The following is a 13,232-nucleotide window of genomic DNA, read 5'->3' on the forward strand; positions in this document are numbered from 1 at the left end:
ATCTCAACATGTCATTCATGGTTTTAAAAACGAATTTTAAAAAACATTTATTTTATGTGAAAATCTCGATCACATAGTTGTCTAAATAATCTCTCTCTGAATAGTTGTCCTAATTTAAGTATGTTAATCAGGGCCAAATTCTAGCTCATTTAAAGTGTAGTAAGGCTATTTTATGGTTTAAACTTTTCAAGCTTTGATAATATTCAGACATTTATCATATCTAAATTAATGTAAAAAACACAGGCACACACTACATTTTGCAGTCTATGGTTTCATTTATCAGGAACATGTGAATATACTGTATTCAAAACAATATCACAAATAAAAGGGATATATACAGTATATTCCTTGTTTGCTTGTTTATCAACTTAAAAAAGTTAGTGACAGGACTTCTTATTGAATTTTATGACCTCTTTTTCAGACTTTTTGCAGTGTCTGTATGTTCATATTGTCTTCATGGTAAAGTCTTATAGTATATTTCAGTTTTCTAATACACCAATCAAGTACGGAAGAGAAACACATCCTCTTTAATATTATTTAAAATGTTTCTGTTTTACTATTCTTAAATTACTAGAATATTTTGTGATACTTTAAAGTAAATTACAAATTGTCTGTGTTGCTTTGTCTCATATTATATTGTCACAAATGTCAAATGTGTGTCATAATATGAAAACTGTAACAAACCTTTAAGGAATTCTAATGACAAAAAACATTTTGAGTAAAAACTGATCTGAACAACTTGGAGATTTGTTGTTTTTAGAAAATGAAGCCACTCCAGTGCATCGAGCAGTTCAGGACAAGGGTTTATTCAAATATACTTTGTCAGTACAAAATATGTCACATAATCACACAAACAGTTATTGCACTTATGGTTTTCATAATTATGAAGTCACTGAAAAATAAATCTGATTAAGGAAATTCATAATGATGACATGGAAACATTCACTAAATCCTGAATGCATTGCCCAATTGTACATTTGATGTTACTTCCCTTTTGTAAAACAGATCTGCTGACACTGATGAACCAGCAGATGTTGACATGCTGGCATTACTAGTTGATTTCTACAGTGTGTTCCTGGACGTAGACGATATAGTGGTGAGTGTTGTCTCCCTGGGTGAGGACTGTCAGGGCCTCCAGGCCGTGTGCGTCCTCCACAACCATCACCTGGTCACCAGTTAGATCCCCGTCTGCATTCACCACCATCAGCTGGTTTGTGCACTCGCCGACCTCCTGCTCGTCAGCCACCTGCAACTGCAGCCACAGCTTAACGTCAACACTTTGTTGTAACCACTCACAATCACCCGAGTACGTGATGTGGCGCTGTTTACCTGTTGTACAACGGTGACAGTGCCTGGAGCCATGGCGACCATGGAGGTGACGGCGTTGTGAGTCTCTGAATTGAACTCGGTGATCTGCTGGATATCAACTGAACATAAAAGAGACATTTATTGTAATGTGTTACATAGTACATGCAAGCAGGAAAAACAAATAAAAACGGTTTGGTCTGTTGGTTTCTCTGTATCGACTGTATGTTCATCACTGGTGCTGTTGTTGTTGTTGTTGTTGTTACCGTTGTCCTGCAGGGACGCTACAGATACTTCTGTCAGCTGCTCTTCATCCTCCACAGGTATGAACTGGGCCTCTACTGTCTCCCCCACCTGGATAGTCATACAGATTATGTATTATCCTGAAAATACTGATGCTCTGTTGAACAAAAACGATTAATACTTAAACTATATGCTAACATTGTCGAGCTAGCAAGTTTTTCCAGTAGGATTCCAATTTCTGATATTTTAACAGTTTTTAAGTTTCTTAATCAGGAATAGGATTTTGAATGATAAAAGATTGCGACAGAAACAAGACAAAGAGTCTCCATCCCTGCTTGCAGCTCTGTGTGGCTGTACTTTAGGCACGGTGTTGCTTTGAGCTTAATGCTAGCATGCAAACATGCTCACAAAAATAATGCCATCATGTTGATTTACAGCAGGTTTACCATCAAAGTTTAACATGCTCACATTAGCTAATTAGCACTGAACACAACATACAGCTGAGGCTGATGGGAGTGCTATTAGTTATGCAAAAGGTTTGGTCATTAACCAAAGTAGACAAAATACATTTTTGACACGACGATGGTGCTAGAGGCAACGTTAGGGTGTCACCAAAGTGGCAATTTGCCCTGTGGGGACCATAAATGTACTCTGTACCAAATTTTGTGACAACCCATCAACTAGATGTTGAAATCAGAATACTACTAGAATAACCCTTTCATGGAATAAGTGAATAAGTTGACCCTATGATGGTGCTAAGGGAAAAAGTCAGACGATCGCCAAAGTCATTAGAGTTTATCCTCTGGAGACCCTGAATGTCTGCACAAAATGTTATAGCAATCCATCCAATAGTTCTCCAGATATCACAGTCTGGACCCAAGTGGTGAACCGACCCACAGACCAACATTGCCATCCTAAGGGCCACGTCTCTAGCATGGCTAAAAATGAGCGTATCTAGTCTGTTCATGTGTAAGAGGTTTACCTCCCAGGTGCCTTCCACCACTTTCAGGCTGTGCTTGCTCTTCAGGTGGCGGTTCAGCTCCCACTTGGTGCCATAAACAAATTCACATTCAGGACACTTCATACCACCTAAACACAGGGACACACACACAAGCTATGTTACGTCATGCAGCTGAACACGCCGTTTGTTCTCTGTACAGGCTTAAAGTAATCTTAAATGATTTCCCTCCTAGCATCACATAGATTCTCACTCCTGAGAGTCTTCACCATAATGCCAACCACACTTCAAACATCTGTATGCAGTGCAAATGTCCAAGTGTGGTAAAATGTGACTTTAAAGAAAATGAAAAGTCTAGACATGGCAGAGAGCAGACCTTGCTGTTTCAGAGCATCAGGGTTAGGCACTCCAGGTCCGGCATTCTGATATTTCTGATCTGGGTGTTTGATGTTGTAGTGTCGCTTCAGGGGACCAGCGATGTTACAGGAGTAGTGGCAGTGGGCACAGCGAAAAGGCTACATCGACAGGCAAAAAGTTAATGCCAATGATAAAGCTGTACGACAAGACTTCGTTTGATATATGAATGGATTTTTCGAAGCAACTTGTCAATCATTTGTGTCAAAACATTGACGTGACATCATGAGTGAAACTTGTGTGTGTGTGTGTTTATTCTGACCTTAAACTCAGCGTGTTGCTCCATGTGTCTGAGCAAGGAAGGCTTGGAGACTGAGGTGAAGTCACACTCTGAACATTGAAACCGCTTCCCTGAACAAACCAAATACTAATTGTCTTCATATTTATCATCGCTTTGTACTTCCTCAAATTCTTCTACTCAAGCAGAATAATCAATAATACCACAGATAATAATAAATAGACACATAACACGTACCTTCATCTGAGTGGCTCAGCCTGTGGCTTTTGAGCGTGACTTTAGATTTGAACTTTTTACCGCACAGATCACAGAGGTGACGTCTCTCTGTGTTGTGTCGGTTCATGTGAGTCTTCAGGTTACTCCGACTGCGGCCCGCATAGTCGCACACACTGCAGACGTATGGCTTCAAACCTACAAAACACAGACACAAGTGTGTACAAAGGTTAAACCACACGAGACAGCAACAAAAAGATGGAAAAAAAAGACTTTTAGAGTCAAAGGGTATAAGAGTGTGAAGAAACGAGATGGTGGTGTTGGACATAAAAATGTTGAATGAAGGTGATTGGCCAAGATAAGATGGAACTTTTGATAATATAGTTTTGTTTAATAGTAATTACATTATCTGGAGTTTAATAAAATAACATCATAATGAGCATACTATGCACTGCAGGTTTGTTTTTTTGTAAATTGGCTGTGCTCACTTAGACCTTCATCAACACCTGTGCTGGATGTGTGCCAGCTTCCTCAGCTTCCGGACAGACTTCAAAGTAAACAGCTCATCAGGCTCAGGAAGTGTTTAAGAAGGGACTGACAGGAAGAGGAGCAGACTAACAAGTCACTTCCTCAAAACAAAACCACATACATCACAGATAATGTAGACATGGTTTATGTATTTCACCACTTCATCTGAGCAACCGCATATGTATAAGCAGTGATTTTAGCAAAGCAAAAAAAACACATTTTGACCAAGTGATCATTGCAAAAACAGCAAGTCTTATAACTTTTGTGTAATGCCAGCAGCATACAAGGAGACAATTGTATCATCACTTCACATGTGACTTGACCAACATATGCAGTGTTACATATTAAGTGCAGCCAGGAGAAGGAGAGACAGATGGAACCTCCGGTAACTCGGTAATCAAGCAGTGAAATACTGTGCACGGTCATGCACGGACCCATATGCGTTTCTCCACACATGTGCTGCGTGTGTATGTGTTTGCCTGTGTTAAAAGAAGAGGAATATCACACCTTGGTGGGCCCAGATGTGCCGCTGAAAGTCACTGCTGTTCTTCAGGAAGTAGGAGTCACAGTAGGGGCACTTCTCTGCACGTTGAACCATCAGTCCTTTGCCCTGCGAAGGTAGTGTGTCTGTGCAACACATGCATGCAAACACAAACGCACTAAGTGAAACCCCAACCGTGGAAATTGTATTAACCCTGGCTATGTGACGAGCTATTTACTTCAGTCAGGTGTCACACAGTCAGCTCAGTGAAGAATGAACTGCTAATGCTCACATTGATTTTAAGGACAGGTTTGAAACAAACATTAACAGGTAGTGTGTGTGTGTTTTATGTCCATGTCTTTAGATATATATCCATGTATTCTTTACCGGGGTGGGATGTTTTGATGTGGTGTTTTAGTCTGTGCTCTGGATAGCTCTGCTGGCAGACAGGACAAGTCACACTCTTCCCCTGTATACAGCAACAAGACAAAGGCATTAAGACAAGTCTCACCAATAGAAATCAAAAGTCAATGTTGGCATACCTTAATTTAACCAATTTAAAAAGCTACCTTGAGTGTTCCATTCTGCACATACATTACATTGTACTGCAGATCAACTAGAATATTGATCAAGCACGTGTAAAGTTTAATTGAAGGTACACAAACGTTGAAGTAGATTTATAGGTATTTCTCCGGGTGAAGGCTGGTTACCTGTTCCTGGTGTGTCCTCAAATGGGCCTGAAGTTTGTATTTGTCAGGTGTGGTGTATTTACAGTCAGGGTTGGAGCAAGGCAGCAGCAAACCGCTGTGCTTCTGGATCTGGTGTCGCTTCAAAGAGCTCTTGGTGATGGACGAGTAGCTACACTTTGAACAGTAATGCGAGTGCTCCTTGGTGTGCGTGCGTACATGGACGTTATAGTGGACCTTGTACCAGAACAGTTTACCTGTGCAGCCAAACAAAGGACAATATTTAACACTCAAGCCAGATAGACAAAAAACTAAGTAATACATAACAATAATATAATATAAAAGAACATTAAACTAAATAACAGGACACAACAAAACCAGCCTCCCCGAGGGGGTTTCATCATCTTCCTCACCACAGTATTGACATTCCAGGTCTCCGTAAATTTTCCTGAGCCGTTGGAAAGACTCCATACTGAGCCGAGTCTTCTGAAGTGATGAGATCACCTGCTGGAACGCACTCTGATGGAAAACCTCCGACACCTGCCGGCAGAAAACAAAGAACATGTCAGACACGCCAGGAGCAAAGCTGCTACCTGAGGAGAAGATGAGAAGATGATTTAAAGTTGAATTCCTGTAAGAGAAGTTATGTATTCCAGAAATATTAATGAATTAATAAGTAATATAGACTACATCATACTCTTTATTGAGCGCAATCATTGCCCGTCATCGGCATTTCTACACATGCAGAAGGACGTTCTTTTGGATGGATAATCAGATATGGAGAACATAATTCAGACGTATCTGTCCGCTAATGCCAAAATAAAAGTATTGCAATGTAAAAGATCACTAATGATTAGATTTTCAGTGCTAATATTTATTACGTATTAATTGATCGACAGCAAATTAACCCGCAACTAACCTCTGAAATGTGAAATTCTTTGTCCAAACATTATATCAGATTAAATACCTTTTGGTTTTGGAGTGTTGGTTGGACAAAATAAGACAAACTACGGCAAAATGATTAATTGAGAAAATAATTGGCAAATACTTCAATTATGAAAATAACCGCTATGCAGTCCTAGCTGAGGTTATTGCCCTTCCTGAGCACCTGTAATTAACTTACACTTTCTGGAGGTGGAGTTTGAGAATCGTCCTTTGAAGGTGCTGACGACAAACGTGTCTGTGTGTTCTCATCAGCTGGGCGTGTGTTTTCTGGAGTCCTATTCTCCAACAGAGGGGTGTGACTGCTCTCTGGTGATAAGAAAGTCTGCGTGTCATCTCCAGCTGCAGGGGTGCATGTGTCTGCCGTGTTGTCCTGGGACTTTTCCCCAGCTGTTGCTTCATCCCGTCTGTCAGAGGGAGTTGTGGTTTCTGTAGCAATAGCTTGATGGAGCCGATCTTGGGAACCTTGCTGCTCGCTTCCGTTTTCTAACTCTCCTTCTTTCCCCGGCACATCTTCTGCTCTGTCACCCTGAGATTTAGGTTGTTCTTCCTCTTGCTCCCCATCTTCGCTCGCTGCTACTTTCAGCCGCTCCACTTCCCCATCTCGGCACTCCTCCCCTCCGACACCATTTCTTCTACCCTCCTCACTCATCCTCTCATCTTCACCCTCCTGCTCCATCCTTGGACCTCCCTTCATCCCTTTCTCTACATCTTCCCTCTCCTCATCGCCCCACATGCCTCCTCCAGGCTGTAGCAGATAGTAGCTGCTGTTGATGCAGTCTGTGAAGGCCTGCTCCTGGTCAAGCTCCTGGTGAGACTCTTTCAAATGACTCCTCAGTCGCTGGGAGCTGACAAACTTCCCGTCACACACACAGCACATGTATAGGAAGAGGTGCTTCTTGACATGGGCGGCCAGGCTGGCCATCTTTGTCGCAGCATGATCACAGATGAGGCAGGCGAAGGGACGCTGGGGCCCGTGGACCAGCAGGTGGCGCTCCCGCTCCAGCTGGTTCTTAAAGCGCCGGTTACAGGTGGGACAGTGGTAGAGGAGCTGTCTGAGGCCCTGACGAGTCTTCAACCTGAAACAAGATCAACAGATTAGAAGGGCAGGTGTGTCTGATAGCAGATAGGAAGGTAAAACAATGTCGATCGAACCTTAGTTGCTGGAAGCTCTGGAAGATAGCGGGGTCTTTCATGTTATGTCGCTTCTCAATGTGTTTCAGCAAGTTCTTTACATCGGAGTATTTCTTCACACAGAAGCTGCAGTGCTGCTTCACCTTCAGATGGACTCGCTCTATGTGGACCTGCATGACCAGAAACACGGAATTACTGCTGCAACCAGGAAAACAGTGCCGCTGCGACCTGGAAATTGATCCAATCTATCTGGATGTAGAAACCAGAATCACAACAGAGTTCACACTGTATCTCAAATGTTGCATGTTAATACAAAAAAAGAGTAATAAAAGCACCTTGAGGTGTCCTGGGCTGAGGCAGTTGAAAGGACAGTGCTGACAGCTGAACTTCTCTCCTGTGTGCTTCCTCAGGTGAACATTCAGGTTGGCTGTGAAGGGAAATGCAGAAAGTACGCAACCTTTACAGGAATTTAAATTAGTTTGTAACTGCAAGTTTTACACATTTGTTATTTAGAGATTGCAGAAGTTACCCTGCTCTGCGATATGTTTTACAAATACTTATCCGTCCAATAATTTAGTGTTTCTTGTTTGTCACTATGACACCACTCTCTACTGGATTCTATGGGTAATACTCTCCTTCAATTATGAGCACGCATTCGCCAACTGAAAATTTGCATAACGTAGTCTGCCAATCAGGATGTGTCTGTTAGAGTACTTGCAGACCACAAAATCAACATATAATCAACAAAAACTTGTTCCATCAGAATAATTTGAAAGATGCTGTCATCACATGAAATCCTACAGATATGGACACATATTTATAACCTGGGAACTGTCACACACACCTTTGCCCCATATTTCCTGTCAGCACCCTTGATTAACACTTTATCTCATAAAGGCAAATTCAAAAAATAAAATCCTACAAATTGTAACTCAACCATCTTGATTTCGTCTCACTTTTATTAATCAAGCTGACATTTGTGATGATTTACCTTTGATGGCTGATGCGTAGTCACAGTGTGGACACTGAAAAGGTTTCTCCTGGGTGTGTGTCCTGAGGTGAGCCATCAGTGAGTGTCTGAATTTAAAGATCTTGTTACAGAACTCACAGGCAAAGATCTTCAACTGGCTCTGAAGTAGACTAGGAGACAGAGAGGAACAATATGAAACATTTACCAGATGACCAATATCATTGTAGTTGCTATTGTGGCATTGGAGATTGTTGATGTTGCAAATAAAATAAACAAACTTCTTTAGGCTGCACAGATAAAACATCACAAATAAGTAAGCAGACTAAATCATTTTTAACTTCTCAAAAAACAGGAAAAACAAAACTCTTTTATGATCGATTGTTAGATTAGAACCAGATCTGTTAACAGTAGTGTGGAGCTTGTAGTTTACACAGGAGCATTCAGCTACACGTAACCTGCAAAGCTACAACTACTATCAAATGAAATCGATGTTAAGACATTTAATACAAAATATTCCTACAGTACTTTGTAGCATCCTGCTTGATAGAATATTCCTGGAAGCCTCTGCTGGCTGCTGCTGTTGTTGTGGACAAAGGGATCCCACTGCTGACAGGAGATAACATTGATATGTCAGACTACTACAAGTACAAACTAGCAGGGCCTTTACATCATTATGCACGCATGCAGTTGACGAATCAACTCTCGTCGTTACTGACAATCCGTTATCATGACCATCAACTATGTGTTACATTGAAAGCATTAAGAGAGATGGACTTTTTCCATTATGTTACCTTGGCTCCTGGTCCGTTTCAGGGTTCCCCTCGCAGGCAGTGGCTTCACTTGCAAGGTCTTGTGACTGACTCTGGAAAACTGCAGACCGCTGACCGCCCGGACAAATTCAAGAAAATAAACCCATGTAATATTGGGATTCATAGATCATATTAGACAATAATCTAAAATACACACACTGCAATATTGTATCACAGAATCATCCCATTTGAAAGTCAGCTGAAATGCTAAAACAATGTACATTTTAGAAATAAAATGTTTTCACTTTGCTTTGGAGCCTACATCCTACTGTAATTATTTACACAGTGGTAAGTAGTAGCACTACACAAGAAGCTGTCGACAGCTTTTAAAGATCATCTCTCACAAAAAGGTCTGTGCACTATCCTTAGTTTAAAAAAAAAAAAAGATGCAAAGATGTGGGACGGAGGCGTGAATCTCAGAACCTGGGCAAATAAAATCCAAACTGTCTGCCAGGCGACTACAAGAGGTAAGTGAGAAAGACATTTCATTTTTTGGGTGAATGTTTCTGGGTATTACCTGAGGTTGGATGGCCGAAGTCTCTGTCTCTGCTGAATTGTCCTCTACTGGAACCATTTTAGAAACACCTGTTGAGTTGAAGGTAACACATCTCGCTCATAATTATGTCTCCTTCTGCAGGCGAGTCACTTGAGAGCCAAAGCATAAAAGCTAGCACAAAAAAACAGCTCTTTCAGACAAACCTGGAAATGTTTCATCTTCTGTCAGAACAACACTGATGACCGACTTTTTGTTTCCCGTTGCCAGCCCTGCTTCTTTGGAGGTGCGGCTTCGATTGGTTCTCGGGTGTCTGAAGCTGCCCACGTCTACGAGCAGAGAAGAAGAAAGCGTCAGACCGCTGGGATTATTCATCTTTTACAGGTCATCCCAGATAACACTTAGCAGGGATTTTAATGCAGCAGTTAAGTGTCCCTCCGGGTAAGAATTAATTTGAAGAAACCATGTCCCGAACTTAATTTAACCTTTTTCTCTCACGAGTCCTGGTTTTGCTGGCTTTTGGTTTGGATCTGCTCCCCCAGGATGCAGACTCCCAGAACCCTCGGTTCCTGCTCCACCACAGATGCTTCCTGTAAATAAATATTCTGTCTGTTAACCAGAATCACCTGCATTAGAAAGTACAATAAATGTATGTAAATTATATTCTTCTGTACTTAATTTATAGTTAACACGGAGGTACTTAATGATCTATAATATAGGAAGGACAATTCCAAGCAGGATCCCGCAGGTCACCCCAACTTTGACTGCCTCTTTGGCACATATTAACTTTGCTATTGCTGATTTGTTTCACTCTTCACCATTCTCCTCTTCGTCCTCCTCCTCCTCCTCCTCTCTCAGGCAGATGTGTTTGCGAATCTGTCGTCTGTTGCTGAACGAGCGGTGGCAGTCTCTACATTCAAGCCCCAATATCCCGTCATGGCTTTCGCCTATCAGAGAAAGAAAAAAAAGAGTCAGAGTAGCCAGAGCGGGAAACACAGTTTGTGTTGCAGACTTACAAAAGTCACAAACAAAAACAAATGTAATTTAAAAGACATAGAACTCATTGCCTGAATGCAAACACAACAATTACGTTACTATTAAGAAAAGTTAGATTACCAACCAGGCAAAAGCCAGTTGCCTAAAACACTGGCAGTACTATGAGTGAGAAAGATAAAACAGATATCTCGGTTGAACTGTTTGTCCGTTATAACTCAACCAGCAAGGTGATATTCAGATCTCATCCATGTCATCTTTGTCAAGTTTATCAACTTGAATATATAAACTTTATAAAATAAACTAAACAAGCATCTTCTCTTGTGCAGAGGGTGCTTATCCTGTCGTCCGCATAAAAGAGAAAGAATTATGGGATTGCCACCTTGTGCTGAGCTGCATTGTTCGTCTCCCTCCTCCTTATTCCTTTCTTCTTCTCTTTGAACATTAGACTGGGTAGAGTCGGCCTTGCCCTCTGTCAAATCTGTGCGCGTCTTCTTTGTCGAGCCTTTCGGTCGTCCTCGTTTTCGCTTCACTGGGCTCTCTGTGGGCCAACAAGACAGCAAAAGAAATAAAAAGATAACACTGGGTTCTATTAATTAAAAAAAGTCCCACTAAGAGACCAAAACAAACAACGAGCTTATCCTACAAACACGTATTTTCTGTGTAGCATAAGCCTCATACAGTTTATGTCGAATAGCTCTGATTTTATCTCACAGATACAATGAAAAGTTATAGTGTTGCAGTGACATATTGCCGTCTAGTATCGTGTTTATTTTTCCTTCATTTTTTATTAATTGTTCACATTTGTATTTGCTCTATATATATATATATAATTGACTCTGATGTAATTACCAGTCCAGGAATATTAGTAGAGTACTGAATTCAAATACATTGTACAACAAAGTTCAGTTCATCCCCAAATTAGTGAACGTAGTGATATTTACTATGACATAACATGTGTGGGTTGTTGTTTTTTTCCACATGGTTTTGTGATTCTGGCATCGAACACGCTAATCTTACCTGCCAACGTCTCCACAAGCTCTCCTGCAAGAGGCTGCAGAGCAATGATGATGTCTTCAGGAGGCTCCTGCTTGACGTGCAGCGAGGAGCAATGGGCCAGCAGCTGGGCGCGACTGGGAGAGAAGAGGTTGCAGAGCCGACACATAAACACAGAACCGGCTGAGGGGACACGGAGAAGAAAGGTGGCAGAGGGAAACATACAGAATAATTGTGAGAGACAGATTGACGATTTTGAGTCATTGCACCTCATTTCCTCATCTTGATACTCCAGACACACTGTCTTTGGCATGACAGAGTTTATTTAATCTGAGGTGCCAAACAGACAGATCAATGAAAACTGCTTCAATAAATGTCATTGCAGTACATTTAAATCTTCATTTCAAATGTTACATTACTTACAACATGTTGCAATATGTTGTTTATCATAGTGTTAGTTTGTGTAGATGTCAGTGTTGAAATTGTTGACACCCCCCTTTTCTTCTGTTCAACTGTATTTCTATATTGTACATGCAACAGTAGGGAGAAAAGAGGGAAATGGAAGGGAAGGAATATTCTGTTGCTTGTATGCAGTATAATGATAGGTAATGGAGGATGGCATGTATGTTTGCTGGAAAACATTTAAATAAAACTGTTTTTAATTGTTCATGTTCACTTTCAACCGGTTGCTTTGCTTCTATCGTTTCACAATCCACATCTAACAGAGCTGTTTGGGCTCATTAAAGTAAGAGACGGTCTAATATTAACCACAGCTCCTGTAGTCTTGTTCCCACCTGTGTAACATTGAAGGGCATAACAGTAGACAATTTAAACAATTAGGCTAGTTCTATTGATAAACAACTTATTGGCATTTGTTTTTCACGTGGATGTAATTTATATGGATTTATAATGAAGTTAACTATCTGCTAGCTGTCGACCACGACAGGCCACTCTCTGCAGACTACTTTATTGCAGAAAAGAAAATCTGTAAATAATATCCACAGCGAGAATAAAAAACACTCTGAAACTCAGCCCACGTTAGATACTTAACACATCCGTTTATTTTGATTTGGCCCAAACTAACATGAAGACCCGACAAACATATTCGAGTTGAAGCTAGCCAAAAGCCGTACCTGCTTTTTGACCGTCCATTCTCCCGCGTACGAACAACAATAGAAAACTAATTTATCGATGGATTTGAGACATCATACGGCTAAACATAATCGCTGAATTCGGATTTTAGAGCTTAATTTTATATTACGCACATTGAAATTTCTGTCGAATCTGCCACATGAGTCCTTCCAACCAGCGGAAGTGCACCGGACTCAGTAATACTGTAGCTGGGAGAGCAGCGCCCTCTGTGGCAGGAGGACTGTACTGCGGCTGAGACGCGAACTTCTACTACTAGTTCAGTTTTTATCAAAGAAACTAATTTTGGCCAAGGATTTCTTTCACTAACATCTTTAATATGTTGACCATTGTCTTAACAAGCCTCATCACTCTTGTTATAGACTTTTATTTGTTTAGTTTAAGTTGTGGGAGTAATACAGAGTGTCTCATAGAGTAATACCTGTTCCAATGTTACATAGTGTGGGTAATGGGGGACTGTGTATAAAATAATTGAAATGTCATTTTACAGGATAATAACTAAGATATGGCTGAAGAATATCTGATATCTAAGTGCAGCAAAGATATTCTCATTTACTAAATAAACATTTACGTGTCTAGAAAACCATTACCAATATAGAATTTGGAATCCTAAGAATGCATTCAAATATCCCAGGCCAAGATAAAAATGATCATCAGGTCAATAACAATAATAATGATTT

At 40.8% G+C, this 13,232-nt stretch overlaps 1 protein-coding gene across 4 annotated transcripts; it reads right to left on the minus strand.

Annotated features, from left to right (window-relative positions):
- Positions 1-790: 790 nt before the first annotated feature.
- zfat (zinc finger and AT hook domain containing) lies at positions 791-12,720 on the minus strand. Of its 4 annotated transcripts, none has more exons than XM_076109208.1 (24): positions 12,537-12,720; positions 11,428-11,586; positions 10,790-10,948; positions 10,233-10,361; positions 9,900-10,004; positions 9,621-9,743; positions 9,439-9,506; positions 8,904-8,992; positions 8,638-8,715; positions 8,134-8,282; positions 7,478-7,569; positions 7,164-7,312; positions 6,190-7,087; positions 5,480-5,606; positions 5,091-5,323; positions 4,768-4,849; positions 4,407-4,526; positions 3,396-3,569; positions 3,183-3,271; positions 2,883-3,021; positions 2,531-2,637; positions 1,572-1,659; positions 1,330-1,427; positions 791-1,252 (listed from the first exon to the last, which is right to left on the minus strand). In XM_076109208.1, exons 1-24 carry the CDS (start codon positions 12,553-12,555, stop codon positions 1,052-1,054), a joined length of 3,675 nt encoding a protein of 1,224 aa, XP_075965323.1. In that variant the 5' UTR covers positions 12,556-12,720; the 3' UTR covers positions 791-1,051. The 4 variants fall into 4 exon arrangements, with proteins under 4 accessions (XP_075965323.1, XP_075965322.1, XP_075965321.1 ...); XM_076109207.1 differs by having other exon boundaries at positions 8,638-8,718; XM_076109206.1 differs by having other exon boundaries at positions 12,669-12,718.
- Between the last annotated feature and the right edge of the window lie 512 nt (positions 12,721-13,232).

Source organism: Anarhichas minor, unplaced genomic scaffold, assembly GCF_050575085.1.
Source record: "Anarhichas minor isolate MPS153535 unplaced genomic scaffold, ASM5057508v1 ptg000041l, whole genome shotgun sequence".
Lineage (NCBI taxonomy): Eukaryota > Metazoa > Chordata > Actinopteri > Perciformes > Anarhichadidae > Anarhichas > Anarhichas minor.

Coding starts and splice junctions, on each gene's coding strand:
- zfat (XM_076109205.1), bottom strand. CDS start 12,696: ATGTGGCAGATTCGACAGAAATTTCAAT. Junction 9,507..9,620: donor AGAAGATGAAACATTTCCAG/GTTTGTCTGAAA, acceptor TCAACTCAACAG/GTGTTTCTAAAATGGTTCCA. Junction 8,719..8,903: donor GAAACGGACCAGGAGCCAAG/GTAACATAATGG, acceptor ATCTCCTGTCAG/CAGTGGGATCCCTTTGTCCA.